Raw genomic sequence first — 20251 nt, 5'->3', positions numbered from 1 at the left:
CCGTTCCCCGTTCCCGTTCCCCGCGCGCAGCGGAGGTTTTTATTTTCTAAGAATCAATAGATTTTTTTTTTCTTCCTTCAAAATAAATACAAACAACGTCCGAACGCGGGGCCGGCCGGGGGCTGGGGGGGGGGGCGCGTGTGTGCAGCCAGAACACAGCAACGGCGGGGCGCGGCGGGAGCGGGCACCGGGACGGCGACATCCAAGCCCGGCGGGTGCAGACCAGCTGCACGGGGAACCCCCCCCCCCGAGCCCCGTTTGCCCTGAGATTCGGCGGGGAGCGGCCGTCGGGGGGGGCCCCGCTCAGTCGCTCTCGCTGGAGTCGCTGCTCTGCTCGCCCTGCACCTTGTTGCGGTGCTGCATGGCGCGGTGGTAGGCGATCTGCACCGACTTACGGATGTTGGACTTACGACCTTCCAGCATTTTTTCCTTATCCAGGTCTTGGTTCACCCCCAGTGGTACCAGTTTGGTCCTGGGCAACCACTGCCTGCGGGGAATGGGGCAAAACCTCGTTTGAGGGTTACAATCGTCTCCGGTTGCCCCCCTCCCAAAACAGCCCCCGGCGCCCCGGCCTTACCAAGTGCGCTTGTTGTCAAAGAAGAGGACAAGGTAGAGGTGCTCGCGTGCTTCCTGAGTCATCTGCTCCCCCAGCTTCAGCACCTCCAAGGGGGGCACAGGGATGGGGACGCCGTGGTGGAACATGCCTTCCCGCGGCATCTTGGGGTCGATGATCTGCAGGGATAACAGGGGGAGCACTGAATGGAATGATGGGGATCCCCCAGCGCCACTTGGCGGGACTGAGGGAGCCCTGATGGTGTGCAAGTGGCCGCTGGTACTCACCAGCGCGGGGTAGGAGGGGTACCCCCGGCACTTCGCCCACACCAGGTCCAGAGCATCCAGGGAGGAATCCTCATCCTCGGAGAGCCAGCCCGCGCCACGGCCCATGCCCTTGCGCACCACTGTGCCGGAGGAGAGGGGGGTTAGAGGAGAGTCAGCTGCTGCCACCCTGGGTGACAGTGACAGCCCCCAGCCACCCCACTTACTGCCGTGCCCCACGCCTCGCCCCGTGCCCACAGAGTAGGATTCGTTCTCTGTCCCCGACGTGTCCTCGCTGCTGTCCTCCGGGAAGTTCACTCGGGAGAAGGAGGGTTTCCCTCGGCCCTGCTTGGAGGGTGTTGTGCTGCGAGAGAGGGAGCAGAGCTGTCAGCAGGAGCTGTGGTGAAGCTTCCAGAGACGGCTTCCGAGCCTGGAGGAACACCAGGGCTCATGGGCTCCAACCACTGGTCTTGGCACTGGGAAGGACTTTGGCAAGGATGGTGCTTCTGCTGGGGCTCACCCAGTTTCACCCAGTCTTCTGGTGCCTCAGCCAGACCCTCACCCCATTTCACCCATGAGGACCCAGAAGATGTGCACGGCTCCAAAACAGAGCCACAGGCAGGGGGATCTTGCAGGAGCTGGCTGCTGGAAGTGCCAAGAGGGAATTCCTGGTTCACACTCCCTACTAGCCCTTTGCTGCACACTCACCTTTAGGTTTTACACTATAAAAAGGCACAAACCCCACAGCTTTCTAGGGTTTAGCTAACAGCAGCCAGGCTGCAGGAGGGTGAATGGGACAGGGACCACCAAATGGGTTCCTCATGCAGCAGCTCAAGGCTGAGAGCCACCCACTGCCCTCCTGGGCAGCCCCCATCAGGGCCGGTACCTGGTGCGGTCCGAGGCAGCGCTGCTGCTGCTGCTGCTGCTGGACTCGGAGTCGGAGCTGCTCCGGGGCAGGTTGCAGTCGTTGCGGTACACCAGGAAGCTTTTCTTCACCGGCTGGCTCCCGCTGCTGAAACCGTTGGCTGGCAGATCTGCAAAGCACCAAAGAGTATTAGAACCCCACGGGACCCTGTTAGCCACCCGGCTGCACGGGGGGACCTGCTGCACCCACCCATGGGAGTATCTTCAGTGGACTTGTCGCTATCACTGTCTGAGCTGGAGCTGGGCCGTGGGCTTCGCCCTCGCTTCCTCTGCCGCTGGGAAGAGCCCATGATGGGGAGCTGGGGGGGGCCGATGGGGCTGTTCCCATGCCCAGGAGTGATCTGGCTGTCTCGGTTCTTCGGGGGGCGGCCCGGGCGCTTTGGAGGACCTGCAGTTTTAGGGTTCTTCTTGGAGAAGAGCACTGAGGTCCTCCTGCCAACTTCATGTGCTGGGGTGGAAGAAGAATTGGGACCCAGACCTGGAAAAGGGAGGAGGTGTCAGCTGCAGCCCATGGTTCCTGCACGGACCACACAGCAGCAGCATCAAGGAATAGCTTCATTTCTTGGGAATGTTATCGCAGAAGATCCTCCATCCTGAGATTTGCCTGCACCCTCAGGGTGAAGCTATCCAGTCTGCCAGCAGTAAAAGCTAGATGGGGACATCAAAGAGCATTCCACCAGCCAGGGATGCCTTCCTGTCTCCCAGGCAATCTCAAAGCAGGAGTCAAGATTATGAAGGGAACAGCTGAAAAGCTCCACTGCACCCTTGAAAGACAAAGGCCATAAACACTTCCTATTTGCCAAGGAGCCTGGATGAGGTCAAAGTTCTGCTTAGGGAAGCAGAACTGGGATGCAGAGGTGGCAAACCCTCAGTGGTACCTGGCAGCTCTGCCTGGAGCCTTTGCTGTGCTCCCCACGAGCCCAGCATCTCCGCCCTGGAGGCAGGGAGCTGGTAGCTGGCACTTGACGGCATCTGGAGCTCATCAGCTGGGGCTGCTGCAACCCCACCCTGTACCCCATCCGGGCAGAAGGGACACTGAGATGAGGTACCTTTGCCCGTCTCCTGGCTGCTGCTCTCCTCGGCAGCACTGTCTGTCTGCAGGTCCTTCTCGCAGGGGTTGTGTGACTGCAGGCCCCCCCTGGCCGAGGAGCTGTGCCGCTCCAGCCCGTCCCGGCCCAGGTCCCGTGGGTGGGCGAGCTTCCTGCGCAGGACCGTGATCTCTTTCTTGATCATCTTGGCGCGCCGGGACCGGCCGATGCTCTGCTTGCCAGCGTTGACCTCATCCAGCCGCTCCAGCAGGATCTTCAGCTGCTCCTCCAAAGGCAGGTGCTTCTGGTTCTCCGAGAGCAGCAGCCGCACATCTTCTGGGGAACAAAGAAGAGCAGATGGATGAAAGAAAACTGGGAACTCCTTGGAGCTACTCTACCTGAAACGGCAGGTTCCCCACAGAGGCAAGTGGCTGAGGTGGCACCAAACACTTGTGAACATGGGAAGTTACCCTAAAAGACCTGGAGAAGGAGCCACGGGGGAAGCAAGGTGGGGAAACCAGCCTGGAGAATGCCAGGGTTACCATAGTCTAGGGCAAGGACACAGAAGGAAAAAGGGGGGGGGGGGGGTATGTAACAGGAAAAACAAAAGACAAAAGGATCTTGAATCATTACAAAGCAGGGAAGTTCCTTGTCTGAGCCTAACCTGTGCTGGAGCAGGGAAAAGAGGACTGTAAAAGGACCCTTCCTGGACAAGCTGTACCTGGTGGTGCTCCCAACTGCCCAGACACAAGCAGAACTACAACCATGGAGCCAGTGAGCACTGGCTGAGGGGTATCAGCAGCTTTGTAGCAGCCAGCAAAGCCCACAATTGGGGGAAAGGGAAGCACTCGGCTCTGACAACGGGGGGGGGGGGGGCAGTCCTTCCAGCCAGGCAGCACAGCTGGAGCCTCCGAGCAGCCCTCATACCCCAGGACAGGGGATGAGAACCCACCATCCTCGATGTCTTGGACCTGAGCCTCTTCCGCCGTTACGCAGTGAGGGAAGTGCATGCCTGTCTCAAAGTCAATGCCCATCTTCTCAGCCTGCCGGCGAGCCTGCCTCAGCACAGCACCTCCCTGCTCCCGCAGGCGGACGGCTGCCCGGTAGAAGATGGTGTCTTTGGCGTTGTATTTCAAACAGTTGTTGATGATCAGGTTGAAATCCTCCTCGAAGTCGTCGAAGTTCAGGTAGCGATAGGCTTCCAGGTTTTGTTTCATTGTCTGAAAGTCCATCGGCTTCTTGATGTGATCCAGGTAGTCCGGGACCTGCATGAGGAAAGAGGCAGAGCTAAGAGCCCGTGAGCCAGCCTCAGCATTACCTGCTCCAAGAAAACAGTGGTTAAAGGAATGAGGTATCACTCCCTGTGTTGTGCCCAAATGCACATCGGGGAATGCCGTCTGCTTGTGCAGCTTGAGGAACAGCAACGCCTCCGGAGCAGGAGCCCATGTGCTGTGCTCAACCTGCTCGAGCAGATACGCGCTCTGAGGCAGATTTTACAGCTCCAGTGCACTTGCCAGCATCCCGTCCTCTCCTCCTGTCTGCAGGCAGCTGGGATCCAGTATGCTCCATGGCATTCCCTGGGGGATGAAGCTGCAAGCGCAGCCCCCGGGGTGAGGGTGAGTGCAGACAGCTAAAACAGAATTGGCAGCACTGGCTGCAAGGGGGGGACGACTGTGCAGCATTCCCCCCAGCTCTGCTGGGACGCCTCCATGCTGACCTGCCTGCAGTCTGAGAGTCAAACCCTTTCCTGTGCTGTGCTCAGTGCATCACCTAGCAGAGGCCTTCATGAGAGGACAGGTAAGAGTGTGCTGCCTGCATTCTTGCCTTCCCAACGGGAATGCCCAACTGCTCACAGTCACCAGGGAGGCACCAGCAACATGTGAAGAGGAAGAACTGAGTGATGTGCTCCAGCCAACACCAGCTCAGCCCCTGGAGGGGTTTTGCTGCACAGCCCCCTCACTACAAGAGAGACATTGAGGTGCTGGAGCAGGGCCAGAGAAGGGCAATGGAGCTGGTGCAGAGCCTGGAGCACAAGTGTGATGGGGAACAGCTTAGGGACCTGGGGGCTTCAGTCTGGAGAAGAGAAGGCTTGGGGGGGACGTTACTGCTCCCTACAACTAACTGCTTGACAGGAGGATGGAGCCAGGAGGGGCTGGGCTCTGCTCCCAAGGAACAAGGGATGGGACAAGAGGAAATGGCCTCAAGGTGCACCAGGGGAGGTTTAGACTGGAGATGCAGCACCTGGGCAGCCCTTGGCACGAGCAAGGGACGAGTCGGAGTGAAGTATAAATCTGGGAGAGGGGGTTCTTACTTCGTAGATTTCTGTTACCTCAGACAGAGGGACCGGCTCGCTGAAGATGTTGCCTGTGTCTTTCTCCTGCAGCTGCTCCAGAGTCTTGCGGAGCAAGATGAGGAAGGGGGTCAGCTGCATCTCCAGTGCTACCTGCTGCACCTTGATCTGAAACAGAGCAACAGAGCGGGGCTGAGCCCAATGCCCAGCAGCAGGGACAGTCCCTGGGGAGCAGCAGTGCAGAGCTGCAGGACAGTGGCACCGTTCCTTGCAGGACAGGGGCTGCTCCTTGCCCCTGTGCGTGGGGAGCAGAGGTGTACACCAGCTCCAGCACATCCCACCTCAGCCTTGCAGAGCAGCCACCTTCACTCAGAGCCACCGGGGCAGGGCGCAGCATGGCTGAGGGCACCCGGCACACACCTTACAGCGCTCTGTAGAGCTGCCCATGCTCATGCCCACCCCAGCAGCTCCCCAAGGAGGACACAGAGTCGTTACCGTCTCTCTCTTGAGCTTCTCCCGCTTGCGGATCAGCTCCACCAGCAAGCGTGCGCGCTCTAGGTCATGGCGGAGGCGCTGCCATGACTTCAGCTGCTCCTTCAGGGCCCAGTTCTTATCCTCAGTGTCTCTCTGCAGGAACATCAGAGACCATGAGCTGACAGGAGATGTGTTCCCATCTCCACCTTCCTGACCGTGTGCTGGGGCTCCTCCCTGGCAAAAGGAACCAGCATGTTTGACCCTCTGGTTTAGCAAAGGTCCCAGTTCCCTTGTTGTAACCTAAGTGTGTGGTTCAGAAACAGACTGCCCTCTAGCCAGAGTGGAGTACCTGCTCCCTGGTTACCAAGCCCTTAGGATGCCAGGAGGTAGACATTCCAAGCTTCTGGAAATGCTGTTCCTAACACAGCTGCCCAAGAGCACAGAACAATACCAGGGTCTGTGCTGCTGGTCAGAGCTCCAGCAAAGGGCAACAGGGCAAAAAGGGAACATAGCTCTGGTTGCTTTCACTTCTGGAGCACCAAAAAATGCCAGCTCTGATTCTGTCATAGCCAAAGATGAGCTGAAGCAGCATCAACCCTTCTCTAGAAAATATAAGTGAGAGGGGGCAAAGGCAGGAGAACACCCTGCCCGGTCAAAGGCCTCAAAAGACCCAGGAAGAAAGATTTGGAGCTCAGACAAGGAGCCAGAAGGAAAATCTTCCTCTCTGGCATCAACGACTTCACATCTGTGAAGCAGTGACTAAGGGCTGAGGCAGACAGTGGGCTGGAAGCAGCACCCACAGCGAGTGCTCCTGGAGCGGTTTCAGGAACTGGTAGAGAGGCCTTGGATCTTTCCAGACTGTTTGTGGAGCTCTCCAGCCACCCCTCTCAACACTCACTGTTGAGCAGCCTCAGACTAGAGCCACTGTGACAGATTTGCCATCGCCACCAGCTAAATGAGGGCACAAAGCAGGAGGTAAATCTGCAGAGCAGCACGAGAGGGCAGGATTCCCTTCCTGTGGCAGGCTGCCAGTGCTGCCTGGCACATCTCTCAACACAGAGAGCATGAAGTGAAGCAGCAAACGCAGCTGGGGCTGCCCTTGTTGAGGCTGCCCTTCCTCACACCCCTGACTCCCTTCTGCGCCTGCAGGCACCACATGCAAAGCAAAGGTTCCGAGCCCACAGCTCCAAAGGAAGGCACAGGAAGCACACGTGCACACACAGGCAGGATCCCTGCAGCACCCCAGCAACCAGCCCTTACCTGGTCACAGTTCCTCTGTGACTGCAAGTGTGTCTGGAGGCGGCGGAGCAGGGGGACGCCATTGCGGGACTGTCTCTTCAGCGTCCAGTAGCTGTGCAGCCTCTGCATGAACTGGCTCTTCCTCTGGATGGTTAAACGGTTCGTAATCTTGCTGAGCCTGAAGGAGGGAGAGGAACCACAGAGCCCATCAGCAAGGCAAGCCGGGGGAGGGGGAGCAGCGAGGCCACCCGAGAGCAGCTGAGGAGCTCCTGGGGCTGAGGACACCCTTTCCCATGGCAGGAACTCTTGTACCACCAAGTGACCCAGGGCAGCTGCCCCCCTGAGTCACTCACAATGGAGGACACCAGGAAACATCCAGAACAGACTTTTCCCTTCTACCTCCTGCCAACTTTTGGGCAAAAAGCTGGGACAGTTCAGGGTGCAACACATCTGCATGGGGGGGGGTGGATCTTTAACAGCTCCCACAGTCCCCAAGACCATGAGCATTATGGCACTGTTATCCCCAAACCACTTTCCTGGTTCAGGGCCACTCACGGTAACAAAGGCCCCGGACAAATGTTATCAGACAAACTCAAGCCCCAGAAAGCCCATAATTTGACCAAACCCGGCAAAGAGTGAAGGGGGAACAGGAGGCACACGCACAACAAAGCTCCTGTCTGATCCCATAGCACCACAGAAGGGATTTTCCTGCTGTCTGCAACAGTAGAAAGCCTGGAGGGGCTAGGACAGCCTTGTTCTGTAAAGCTGGACTATTGGGGAGCTGAAAGGATAAAGCCCCAGCATCACCTCTGCATCCCACAGAGGATGACCTGACCTGCATCCGTGTCAGCTAAAGAGGCCAGCCTCATGTGCCATCGCGGGCCAAGCACAGCTCCCAGAGGGAGACATTTGGCATCCTGGCAACAGCCCTTGAAGAATAATTGATCCCAACGGGAAGGCCTGGGGAGAGGTTAACAGCTTCCAGCTCAGTGTGGGTTTCACCGTGAGCACAATGATAGCAGCAAGAGCCTCCAAACTGCCTGGCAGTGCATCCACAGGTGAAGAAAGAGGCTCTAGCTACAGAGCAACCCTGGGTGAGCACAAACTTAAGGTTAGGGTATAAACAGACTGTGGCAAAAAGCTGCAAGGTGACAGCAAGACCCAAAACCATCTTAAGGGTGTCTGTGCCTTCCTGTGAGCCCTCAGGGTTGGGATGTGACAGAAACACGACCTCTGGCAAGGCCTCAACTACCTCCCTGTGCTGTGAAGCCAACCTCAGGACAGTTGTGACCCTCACAGGCAAGAGTCCTGGCCCTTTTCAGACACCCCTTGCAGTCCTTCCGCACCCCACTGCTGCCTGGCCCTGAGGCAGAGTCACTGCCTGCAACAGGCACAAAATGCTGAAGAAGCACAGCAGAGGGTAGGATGAGCTGTGCACAGGGATCCCAACAGACAGCTCTCTGCACCAGAGCCAAAATAACCCCTGGGGTCAGCCCATTTCCCAGGCCTGAATGGCTCCCACACTTCCCTCTTTTCCCCAGCACAGCCCCAGGAGAATCAGAGAATCACACAATTCTTGTTTGGTTGGAAGGCACCTTAAAGCTCATCCAGTTCCAACCCCTGTCTCAGGCAGGGACACCTTCCACTAGAGCAGCTTGCTCCAAGCCCCTGTGTCCAACCTGGCCTTGAACACTGCCAGGGATGGGGCAGCCACAGCTTCTCTGGGCACCCTGTGCCAGCGCCTCAGCACCCTCACAGGGAAGAGCTTCTGCCTAATATTTAATCTGGATCTAAGAGCCTAAGAGCTCATCTCAATCTCCCCTCTTTCAGTTTAAAACCATTCCCCCTTTGCCCTATCACTACATGTCCTTGTAAAAAACCCAAACAAGCCTCAGCAGAAAGTTCCCTCCTCCCTGCCTGATTTACTCCAGTGCCTGAGGTCATCACAACAGGAAAGGAGTGCCGGGAATCCCCAGCTGCTTCCTGACACATCCAGCCAAGTTCTTTCTCTGCCATTACACTAACAGCAGCTACTTCCTGCCCCGCTGAGGGCCCAGGAACCTCTGCAGGGCAGCGCATCTCTGCCTCTCTGCAGGACTCCTAAAGGAAAGCACCAACAGCCCTCTGACAGAACAAGGTGAAAAGTATCTGTGTGAAAAGCTAAGGAGAGGAACAAGGTAACACCCTTGTGAAAAGTGGGACGTGAGGCATGGAGAAAGGGAGAAGCTTCTCCACAGTGCAGGGAGGGCAGTGGGTCGTACCTGTGCGGGGGGATGCAGGGCACAGACACCACGGGAGCCGCGGCTCGTTTCTCCGCCAGGATCTTCCTCGCTTTCTTCATCTTGATCCTCGACTTGGCCTTTGCCTTTTTGACCTTCTCAGAGCTCCAGCCCTTGCCCTCCTCCTCCTCCTCCTCGTCCTCCTCCTCGCCCTCGCTGTGGGACAGGGCGGGCAGCCTGCGCACGGAGCCCGGCGGTGTGTGGATGTCGCAGTAGGCAGTTTTGCGCACGCTGAAGGAGGTGCCATTGGCCCCCGTCTCCCGCACGGGCTCCATCTTCATGTAGAGCCCGGCCTGCTGGGCACAGGTGACATGAAAGGCTGTGTAGCAGTTGGCTTTGTGACACTGGATGCAAGCCCCGGAGCCACGTTGCTTGCAGATGTAACAGGTCAGCTTCCAGCGTGCGGGCGGTATGTGCTCAATGCTGTCGATGGGCTCCAGGAAGACGGTGTTGGCAAAGCACACCTCCGGGATCCACAGGGCACACACCACGTGTGCCCAGCGCCCGTCGTCCGTCTGCTTGAAGGCCCCCCCCTTGTTTGGGCAGAGGGCACAGTCCACGGCCCGTGAGGGTGACTGCAGGCACCGTCTGCAGAGCCACTGTCCCTCCGGGATGTAGGGCACCCCGTAGCACTCCTGGTGCACAGCCAGGTTGCACATGTCGCAGAAGAGGATGACGTTGCTGTTCTGACACTCCCCGTCGTTGCAGATGCAGCAGACGGCGTCCTCATCCACCAAGGCGTTCGGATCCCCCTTGTTGTGGCTCTCAAAGTAGGACTCCTTCTCCAGCCTGTCCATCAGGTACTCAAAGATCTCCTGGGGAATGGGACTCACGCCTTCAGTCTTCCGCCGCTCGTTCATGATGTCCAGCCAGATGTAATCCTCCTCGTCCATATCATACTCCACCTCCTCATCCAGCTCCTCTGCCGACTTCTCTATGTACCTGGAAGGAAAGCACAGGAGGGTGAGGGCACAGCCAGCGGGGGCTGGAGCTGCTGAACTGCAGCTCCTGCAAACGAGGGAAGGTTTAAATGCTCTGGCCAAGCTGTAAATCAACATAAACCGAACAGGGATAACGCAGGAACGTGCAGAAGCAGGAGGTGCAACTGCACCCTGAGCAGTAAGTCGGGCATGACATAGACAAAACAACTCAGCTAATGGGTGAGGTACAGGCCTTGAGGACTTATCAGCACAAGACTGGAGCCTGCACGAGACACCAAGTAGGTGCCAGATGCTCTGGAGACAGCAGCCTTGTGCCCAAGACACAACAGCAACCAGGGATGGAGGAACCATGTTCTGTTATCTCTCACAGGGGTGGCTTTCACGCCGATTGTGGGTGGGGGGATGTTATTTCATAGAAACACTGAATTGTTTTGGTTAGAAGAGACCTTAAGGCTCATCCAGCCCCAACCCCTGCCACGGGCAGGGACACCTTCCACTAGAGCAGGGTGCTCCAAGCCCCTGTGTCCAACCTGGCCTTGAACACTGCCAGGGATGGGGCAGCCACAGCTTCTCTGGGCACCTTGTGCCAGCACCTCAGCACCCTCACAGGGAAGAGCTTCTGCCTAAGAGCTCATCTCAGTCTCCCCTCTGGCAGGTTAAAGCCATTCCCCTTGGCCTGTCCCTACAGGCTCTTGTCCAAACCCCCTCTCCAGGTTTCCTGTAGCCCCTTTAGGCACTGGAGCTGCTCTAAGGTCTCTCCAGAGCGTTCTCTTCTCCAGGCTGAACCAGCCCAGCTCTCTCAGATGCTGCTCCAGCAAGTGACAGCAACCACCCCCCACCATGGCAGTGAGCGGTGCCGCAGACACCTCAGGAGGAGGCTTTTTTTCTAACATCCTGACCCAAAATAACATCATTATCTCATCCCTGGAACACGGTTGCCAGTGCCCACCTGGGCAGTGGTGACCAGGACAGCAGGGATGGCCACACAAATGTTACTCTGGTTCACTATTTAACTCCCTGCTTGAGGGATTATTTGGCTCCCAAACCACTAATGGAAACAAAAGAGATATAAGTCTGACAACCTACACATCTTACAGGTACCCTTGGTAGTGGGGGGGCTCTAGAGCTACCCCAGCACACCCCCAAAGAGCAGTGTGGGAGGCAGAGGGACACATTTGGGTCTTGTTACGATTATATGCATTGTCTCAGCAAGGAAAGAGCACAGCAATCAAACTGCCAGCAATGACCTGAGCAGTAACCAAGAGCTGTGCAGGTGCACAGACCCCTCAAACTGGAGTGTGACACCAGACAGAGCTCCAGGAGCCTGAAGCCATGGGATGACCAGCTCTGCAGGACCCAGGAGAAGCAGACAGAGGCCATTTCCACAAGCCACAGACAAGCTGCCTGCGCACAGTGAGGCTGATTCTGCCTCCAAACCCAAGGCACGAGCAGCAGCAGCCTGGGAGCCTCCTACCTGTAGTAGGATGTAGGGCGCGGCGGGGCGTCTGGGGTGTCCTGCTCCAGCTCCCGGTACACCACCTCGGGCAGCTTGGGCGTGGTGCCAGCCGAGGCGTTGTGGTGATGGTGGTTGGAATCCTTACGCTTCTCCTTGTTCTTGTGCTTGCCGGATTTCTGCGGGACGCTCGGGGCCTCCGTGTTCTCCTTATTGCTCCCGTTCTCGGGCACCTCCTCGGGCACCTCCTCATCCTCGGACACCACATCCAGGTTATCGAAGATGCTGATGCGATGGACGCGGCCGTGCAGGTCCACCTCCACCATGCGCTGGGCTTGAGCGTAGGTCATCACCTCCCTGCCCGGAGACTGGGAGGTCTCGGAGGGGCTGGGCGACTGCTTGTTGGCGGCGCGGGCCTGCCGCCCCTTCTTCTTGTGCTTGCGCAGCGGGGTGTGCTGCGGCGGCGGCGGGTTGTCGTGGTCATAGTGGTACAGGTGGTACTCGATGCCGCTGTAGCTCTTGTAGATCTTGCGGCAGGTGCCCACCGGGCACTCGTACGGGGGTTTGGTGGCCCGCAGGTTGTGGCAGAAAGTCTTCACGTCGAAGTCTACGCCCATGGCGAGCGGGGGGCTGAGGGGGCGCTCAGCGGGGGAGCCAGGCCCAGGCCAAGGCCAGGCCCGGCCGCTTCCCCCCGCCCCGGCCCCGCCGCCCCCTGCCCGGCGCCCCGCCCGCCCTCCCTCCCTCCTCTCGCTGCGGGGCCGCGCTCACCGGACGCGGGGCCGCTCTCAGCGGGCGGGTGCGGGTGGTGGCTCCATGGGCAGCGGCGGCGGCGGCGGGCCCGGTGCGCCCGCAACAATGGAGGCTGCGGCGGCGCCTGGCGCGGGGCGGCCGCTGGGTAAAGCGCCGCAACGCCCTTAGCAACCGCACTTTCGACACGGGCCGGCCGAGCTCGGGCAGCGGGCGGTGGGGAACGGCGGGAGGCGAAGGAGGGCGGCGAGAGCGTGGCGAGGAAAGGGGAGGCCGCGGGAGGAGCGGCGGGGGCCGGGCTTAGGCCGCGCTGCCTGAGGCGAATCTGCCGCCCTGAATCACAGGCACCGGGGGCCGCGCCCGGGAGCCCCGCCCCGGTCCCCCGCTACCGGGACGGTGCGGCCCCGGTTCAGCCCGTTACTGGTGGTCGGTACCGGGGTACAGACCCCACCTCCCCCCCCCCCCGGAATCCCCCGTTTCAGGCCGTTACTGATGGCCGGTGCCGGGGTACTGACCCCACCGATTCCCCCTTCATCCCCTGGTTCAGCTCGTTACTGATGGTCGGTACCGGGGTACAGACCCCACCGAGCAGCCCCGGTATCCTCTGTCATGGCGCAGGCCCCGGTTCAACCCGTTATTGACGGTACCGCGGTACAGACCCCGTCGAGCCGTCACGGCGCAGCCCCGGTTCACCCGTTTATTGACAATCGGTACCCCGGTACAGACCCGTCGAGCCGGCCCGGCACCCCCCGGTACCTTCCCCCCCCCCCCCCCCCCCCCCAAGCGGCTGCAGGGCGGGCTGTGGGGCAGGCAGGAGCGGGGCGCAGGCAGGAGCAGGGCACAGGCAGGAATGGGGCGCAGGCAGGAGCAAGGCAAAGCCCATGCCCCATGGATCTATAGGGCTGAGCCCCCCCCCAGCATGCAGCCAGCCCCAGGGCGGGCCTCCCGCCCCCCCGGGGGACACACATATACAGTGGCCCCCCACCAACCGGGCCCCGGCGCTGGTGCTGCCCGGCACTGACAAGGGATGGTGCAGTCCAAGCCATCCCCGTTGCGCCAAGGCATCACTTTGTACTGGGGCTATCCAGCCCCACGTTGGCCAGAAGATGGGGGTCTCAGCCCCATTCACCAGCTGATTATCGCCCTTGTGGGGGGCACATCTCCATGGCTAAGCCCTGGCCACTGTCGGAAGGAGGTGACACATGTCCTGGTCCCCATACGGCACGTGAAGCAGCTATTGGGGGTCTGCCCGGCGAGGCTTGATGTCGCGGGTCTTCATATAGGACAGGAGCTGCTCAGGGATCTCAGCCAGCACATCCTTGGCCAAACGGGCCATGCTCAGCACTTGGTTCCCAGAGTCATCCACGTAATCCCGAAACGGCACAAACTTGGAGGGAAAGGAGTTTGTTTGTAGCCTGGTTGGAAACATCAGCATCGTTCTCATGTGGTGGGACTGGGTTACCTGTACAATGTCCCTCTCGGCGTATCGTCCTCGGGAAGACACCCGGACCTCATCACCATCCAGCTCCTCCATGGCTGTGGGGTGATAGTTGGGGTCATTGAGCATCAGTGGGGTGGCCATTAGGGATGGAAACATCAGCCCTTCCTCTGGGGTTTCCATCCCCATTCCCTATTGTCCCCAACTCACCCTCAAACTCAGCCGGACCCACTCCCACAATGATGATGGACATGGGCAATGCAGAAGCCTGTGGAGCAGAGGCAGGGTGGCGGTAGAGGTAGCACCCAGTGTAGCTTTTACCCAAGGTGACAAGAGTGCACTCACGGTGACTATGGCTTCCTTGGTCTGCAGCATGTCGGAGATGACACCATCAGTGATGATGAGGAGGACGTGGTACTGCGAGCCGTCAGTCACTTGGGCAGCCGTCCTATGTGGGGGGGGAGGAAGCAGTTGGATCCCTCCAGCACTATGGGACTAAAGTGGCATCTGGGGACAGCAAAAGGGACAGAGTCCCCCAGTGCTCACCCAGCAACCTGGTTGATGACCGGGGCGAAGTTGGTGGGACCATAGAGCTGGACTGTGCGCAGGCTCTGCAGGTAGGACTCCAGCACGCCCTCAATGCCGGCACAGCTTGGGTTGTCCATGTTGTTGTTCTGAAGGATAAGGATGGGCACTTGGAATGGGATCAACGCTCCTGGTTATCCAATGCAGGATGCAGCCGTGGTGCTTCCCTTCCCCACCGTGGCCACCCCACAGCCGGGAAGGTCTCACCAATGGGAACTGGTGGGAGATCTTGCCGTCAGGTGGGATTTTGGCACCGAAGCCATAGGCAGGGAAGAGCTTGTCGCTGTCATAGTCCTGGATGATCTCCCCCACCGCCTTCAGTGCCAGTGCATAGGCACTCAGCTGGTAGGGGCTCGCGTAGTGCAGCGAGGTGGGATGTGATGGCATCCCTGCAGCACAGCACCCATCAGCACCTGCCCCACAGCCACAGGGGCTCCCCTGCACACCCCACACCGGCTGCACTCACCGTTGGAGGCCGTGAAGTCAATGGCAACGGTGAAATTCAGCTGCGTCCTTATGGGGAAGGGGAGAGCGAGGGAGGCTGCCGGCCCCACAGCACGGTGTGGCCTTGTCCCCCCATCCAGGACCTACTGCCTGAGTCCCCCTTCCCCAGCCAGCACTCCACAGCCCGGGGCCACCATCCTGCACCCCCTCCCCAGCCCCACGACCCCCTTGTCACCCCAAGCTGCACCTACACCATCACCACCGTCCTAGCCCTGAGACCCTCGCCCATGGGGGGGGTCTCAGGGAGCTGGGGGGCACTCAGCCCCCACTCACCCGCCCCGGATGTAGTCAACGAAGGTGAACTCAGACTCAACGGAGAAGGAGAGCAGCGTCACCTGCGGGAATGGGGGGGTCAGACCTGAACCCCTGCCCTCAGCACACACAATTTGGGAGGGCAGACCCAGCCCCACTCACGGTGCCGGAGTTCACGTATTTCTTCTTCTTGCACTTCTTCCTGGGGTTCAGCACCTATGGGAGCAGAACTGGGTCAGCCCTGGCATGTGTGGGGTGCCCCCATAGCCCCCCCACTTTGCCCCTGCCCTACCTCGTACACTGTGAACTGGCTCTGTGCTCGGGACAGCTCCCGGTAGCTGGTGGCAAACTCCCCAATGAAGTCATGGCTGCGGGAGGAGCGCGGGGTCAGCGTGGCCAGGCACCCCGGTGAGGGGCACCCCATGTGCCCCCCCCAGCCCACGGGCACGGCCTCACCTCCCGTCCCGGTCCCAGTCATACACATCAATCTTCACCGTCCTGAAAGCGAAGGTGGGCAGTGGGTGAGCTGCCAGCATGGCTGGCACAGCCCCCGCCTTGACCCCCCCACGGGGTATGGGGACAGCCAGTCCCACGGCCAGCACCCTGCCTGTAGGCAGGCAGAGCAGCTCTGCTGGGAGGGAAGAGGGAAATTTGGGTCATGGCGGGGGCCCTGGAAAGGAGGGGGATGCCTTTATGTAATTTGGGTTGCAAAAGAGGAGAAAATAAACCCAATAAGGACCCAATTCTGAGCTGCCTGTCGCTGAGGAGAGATGCTCACACCTTAAGAGATGCTCACATCCTGAGATGCTCACACCCTAAGAGATGCTCACACCTTAAAGAAGCTTACACCCCGAGAGAAGCTCATACCCTTAAAGATGCTCATGCCCTACGAGACGCTCATACCCTAAGAGATGCTCAGACTCTGCTATGTCCCTATCCCCATCCCCATACCGGTCATAGTCGCCGTTGCAGAGGGCACGCACAGGGATGGTGAAGGGCTGCCACACCGGGTTGAGCGTGTTCTTCACCACCTCTGTCTTATGGCAGATGGTGAAGCTGCGGGGACAGGGCAGGGTTGGGGCGTGCTGCAGGGTAAGGGTAAGGCCGGCACCGCATCCAGCCCGCCGTGCCCCGGCGCTCACGTGCCGTCCTCGTTGCTGCGGTAGAAGATGAGGAAGGGGTCGGATTTCCCAAAGAAGTCCTTCTTGTCCAGCTTGTTGGCGCACAGCTGCATGGTGACGATGTCCTGGGGACAGGGACATCGCTGCTGGATGCCTCCTGCACCAACAGCCACACAGACCAGGGAGCCACACAGCCCCTGCCTTGCCGGTACCGGGACATCAGCACTCACCCGGCAGTTGCTCAGCTCCTCGGCCAGCAGCAGGATGGTCCCACACCGCTTCCCTGGGACACCCCTGGGACCAGAGGAACCTGTTTGGCTTGGGGATAAGGAGGATGGGACGGGCAGGAGGTGGGGATGGGGATCAAGGCCCTTGGCAGCGTGTCCGGTGTCCCCAGGAGGGGACAGGCAGAGAGGTCTGATGGGAGGGGTGGCTGGGACATGGTGTGGGACCCCCCATTGCCCCACCACAGGGTGACTCACGTGAGGGCTCTCTCCAGGCGGCCCCGCTGGGACCCGATCACCTCTCCCAGTGCCACAAATGCCTGTCCCAGGAAGTCCTGTGCCCAAACACAGCACCGTGAGACACTGGGGCTCCTGCCGTGCTCGCCACAATCACACCCCACCACCCAGGGACCTGCCATCACCTTGCTTTGGGGACATGCAGTGTCCTGAACACACCTTGTGCCCCAAGAGCCAGCCCTGGACCCATCCAGCCCTCCCAGGTGTTCCCTCTTTGTGCCCCAAACTGATCCTGTGCCCCCACCAAACCACCCCACATGCCCTGGACCCATCTCTCCAGCACCACCCCATATTCCCCAAACCCATCCTGCACCCCTTGAGCCACCCTACACCCACCCTGTACCCCCATGGTGTGTCCTATCCCCATCCTGCACCCTGCCCCACCAGGCACCCCCATGAGGACCATGCTCCCGGGGCAGAGCAGAGGCTGGTGCATGGTGAGCACCTACCTTCTGCCAGTCCCCATGGGGCATAGAGAGATGGAGAAGCAGGTTAGAGCCCTCTGAGGGGCATTCCCCTGACAGCAGCCACATAGGGCACAGCCTGGGGGTGCCCCACCACGGTGTCACCCCAGGGTGTCACTGCACACCCTGTGCTCACCTGCTTTAAGATGGAGCAGCTCTTGGAGTCCACGTTGTAGCTAGTGATGGGAGAGCAGAGCCTTGAGCCGGTGCCTGAGGGGTACCCTGACACGCAGCCCTGCTTCCCACCCATCCAGGCTTTTCCCTGCCACATCCTTATTATCCTGTGCCTTATTATCCTATTATCGGTGCCTTGTTCCACCCCGAGGGGAGCCGCTCTTACTCACACATCGAAGCGGAGGTTTTGCTTCTCCTCAAAGTAGTAGTCGAGGACGAACTTGCGCACGAAGTCAGGGTTCAGGGTGTTGTCGATCACCTCGGTGCGCCCAAACTGCGGGGAGAGGGTTGAGAGCAGATCCCCCGGGAGCCCTCCCCATCGCTGCTGCCCCAGCAATAATCCTGGTGTGGGATTAGTGCTGCCGGCACAGCCGCATCATTATCATGGACACGGAGGGATCACTAGCAGGGATGCGGGGGCCATATGGGCCTGTTTAGCCCAGGCGGGGATTAGCCAGGAGCAGGGACACTGGTGGTGGCACGGGCTGGGAGCCACCCAGGCACACGGTGACAGGGTCTGTGCTCACCTCCTTCCACTCGCTGCTGCCTGAGCCCTGCACGAAGAGGACCACCACTGCGGAGAGAGGAGTAGAGCCGTGCCATTGTGCTGTGCCGTGCTGCGCTGTGCCAGTCCATACCCTTCCTGTCCCTGCCACCCACCTGGGTCAGACTTGGAGAAGGTGTCCATGTCCAGCAGGTTCCTGGAGGGAAAGAGCCACGCATGAGCCACCATAAATGCCACCACCCAGCCCCACAGCAGCTCCCCCTGCCCTCCCCATTGACCACGGGATAGCACCACACCAGAAGGCCACACTGGCACCCTGGGGGGACACACTGGTTCCCACTGCAGGGTTTGGTGGGGCAGCAGCACGAGTGAGGAGCAGTGTCCCCAGCGCTGATGATGATTGAACATGACAGAGAACCCATTTAGAAGATGAAACCTTCCCCTGTGCCGCCAGCGCCGGCGGAGTGCCCACTGTGGCTAATGGCAGGGCGCAAGACTGGGAAGAAAGGAGACACTTGGAGCAGGGGCTGGGCAGCTCCGAGCCCTCCACGGCTGCCGGCAGAGCCATTGATCACTGTCCTTCGCACAGTGTGACACTGGAAAGTGCCAGTGGCTGCAAGTGCCTGTGAGCGGCTCCGCTGGGATCCTTCCTGCGCACAGGGTGGGCTGGAGCATGGCTGGGGGCTCAGCCATGGCACACAGGGCATAGACCCCCCTAGGCTGCCCCAGCAGCCCTGAGCCCTTGTCTGGCTGTGAAGCTGAATCCTGCCCATGCTTCGGGGCATCTGCAGGAGTGAATGCTGGCTTCTGTCTGGAGTTGCCAGGCCCCACGGACACACAGCCCCACTGCCCAAAGGGGCTGGCAGGGGCAGACTGGAGTTTGCAGGGCTTGGGGCTTTATGGGGCAGCCACCAGCATTTCCTGACTCCCTGCACGGTGAGGCTGGTGCTGGTCCCCGCGGGCAAGACCCCTGGCTGCGGGCAGCGAGGGCAGCGGTACCTTGCCGGGGCTATATTTAGCCACTGACACTGCTCAGCAGCCACTGCTTCCCCCATGGACCCACCAGAGCACCGAGCAGCACCTCTCCTATAGCCCCCGTCCCACCACCTTCCAGCGCTGCCCCACTGCTGGCCCCGGTGCCTCGCACGGAGCTGGCAGAACGGGCAGAGCCGGGGAGCTGCCCGTAGCCAACGCCGACCCCTGCGAGCACCGCGCTGAGCGGGGCCACCGCAAACCCCAGCCCCGGTACGAGCAGCGGGTCCCGCCGAGCAGCAGAGACCGGTGCCGCATCCCACGGGACCCCGCTGCGCGCACGGGACCTCTCCCCACGGGCAAAACCCGAGTGTTCAGCGGTGCCCACGGAGCGAGGCGGACCCGAAGCCCACCCCTTCCATCTCCTGACACCGGGGAGCAGCGGGATGCTGCGGGACAGGGGCACCCCGCAGCGCATCCCCATGCGCGGACACCAGCCCCCCGCCCGGTGCCCCGGCCCGCCCGGCTCCCGGCTCACCGGCAGGACACGGTGAGCTCCACCTTGGTACCCGGCACGCTGCCGGTCGCCGGTTCCAGCGCTCCCGGAGACGCCATCCCCGCCCGGGCGCCGCCGCTGCTCCGCGCCGCCTCCTCCCGCGCCGCCGAGGCGGGCGCGCCCGGGGGCGGGCACGGCACGGCACGGCACGGCACGGCACAGAGCCCCGGCCCCGCCGGCAGCACCGCCCCGGGGACCGGCAGCCGCGGCCGGCCCGACCCTCTACGGCTCAGCCCCAGCGGGACCTCCAGGCCGGGGCTGCGGACCCAGCTCCGCTCCCCAGCCCGGTCCAGCGCCGGTTCATCCCCCCTCCCCGCCCTCCTCCCCATCCCATCCCATCCCCGCCCCTCCCGGGGCTCCCTCCCGGTCCCGGCTCGGTGCTATTTCGGTGCCGCGGCTCCCGGAGCGTGGGCCGGGCTATTAATAGCGAGCTCCCGCCGCCCGAACCCAGACAGGAGGCAGGAGAGGGCACAGCTCGGGGGGTTTACTGGGGGGATTTACAGCAGAGATGGGCCGGATTCCCCCCCGAGCCCCCAGCCCCAGGCAGGGGAAGCCGGTGGTGGGTGCTGCAGGTGCCCGCACCAAGAAGGGGGGTGCCGGGGCTTGGCCAAGGACGGGTCCCGCCAGCCCCGGTTGTCCAGGCACTGGTTCCTGTCCTCAGAGCGTGCTGCTGCCTCTCAGTCCAACACCTCTCACGAACTGCTCGAGAAGGCCCCCGATGGCCCCCGAGGGGCTGGGGGGCACGGCCTTGAGGCCGATGGTGCGACTGTAGCTGGCCAGGAAGGAGGAACGCACTTCTTCCAGCCGGGACTCGCGGTCGCTCGCCGACACGAGCCTAGGAGAGAGAAGGGGGAGGTCAGCAAGGCCAGCATCCCTCTCCCCATCCCAGCTCTCACTCCCAGTGTGGGGCAGGAGGCTGGCAGCAGGGCCGGGGCTCTGTCCACAGCATCAGCAGGGCTGTGGTGCTC

The 20251-nt window shown here is 60.9% G+C and overlaps 3 protein-coding genes across 7 annotated transcripts in view; all 3 read right to left on the bottom strand.

Moving 5' to 3' along the window:
• Window positions 1-27: 27 nt before the first annotated feature.
• Window positions 28-12238, bottom strand: BRPF1 (bromodomain and PHD finger containing 1). Of its 4 annotated transcripts, none has more exons than XM_057405525.1 (13): window positions 11466-12232; window positions 9033-9992; window positions 6793-6949; window positions 5554-5685; window positions 5098-5226; window positions 3721-4033; window positions 2790-3101; window positions 1931-2218; window positions 1703-1850; window positions 1044-1180; window positions 841-959; window positions 578-732; window positions 28-487 (listed from the first exon to the last, which is right to left on the bottom strand). In XM_057405525.1, the coding sequence occupies exons 1-13, from the start codon at window positions 12059-12061 to the stop codon at window positions 304-306; spliced, it is 3630 nt and encodes a 1209-aa protein (XP_057261508.1). In that variant the 5' UTR covers window positions 12062-12232; the 3' UTR covers window positions 28-303. The 4 variants fall into 4 exon arrangements, with proteins under 4 accessions (XP_057261508.1, XP_057261507.1, XP_057261506.1 ...); XM_057405524.1 differs by having other exon boundaries at window positions 2790-3104; window positions 11466-12230; XM_057405523.1 differs by having other exon boundaries at window positions 841-1180; window positions 11466-12238.
• A 983-nt stretch (window positions 12239-13221) lies between these two features.
• Window positions 13222-19462, bottom strand: CPNE9 (copine family member 9). Its single transcript, XM_057405526.1, has 20 exons — window positions 19266-19462; window positions 17911-17951; window positions 17778-17824; window positions 17421-17524; window positions 17213-17252; window positions 16574-16650; window positions 16322-16385; window positions 16113-16216; window positions 15922-16026; window positions 15427-15468; window positions 15263-15338; window positions 15133-15186; window positions 14992-15053; window positions 14681-14727; window positions 14422-14603; window positions 14176-14303; window positions 13975-14077; window positions 13840-13897; window positions 13654-13727; window positions 13222-13578 (listed from the first exon to the last, which is right to left on the bottom strand). Exons 1-20 carry the CDS (start codon window positions 19340-19342, stop codon window positions 13426-13428), a joined length of 1638 nt encoding a protein of 545 aa, XP_057261509.1. The 5' UTR covers window positions 19343-19462; the 3' UTR covers window positions 13222-13425.
• A 285-nt stretch (window positions 19463-19747) lies between these two features.
• Window positions 19748-20251, bottom strand: part of MTMR14 (myotubularin related protein 14) — a 28867-nt gene continuing 28363 nt past the window's right edge. For both annotated transcript variants that reach the window (XM_057405520.1, XM_057405521.1), the window contains one exon: window positions 19748-20118. In XM_057405520.1, the coding sequence (XP_057261503.1) occupies window positions 19941-20118 (178 nt within the window). In that variant the 3' untranslated portion in view covers window positions 19748-19940. The remainder of the gene's footprint in view (window positions 20119-20251) is intronic.

Source organism: Pezoporus wallicus, unplaced genomic scaffold (assembly GCF_028554395.1).
Source record: "Pezoporus wallicus isolate ANWC-B61680 ecotype Strahan unplaced genomic scaffold, APGP_CSIRO_Pwel_v1 contig_9450, whole genome shotgun sequence".
Lineage (NCBI taxonomy): Eukaryota > Metazoa > Chordata > Aves > Psittaciformes > Psittacidae > Pezoporus > Pezoporus wallicus.
This window is presented reverse-complemented; position numbering and strand designations above follow the sequence as displayed.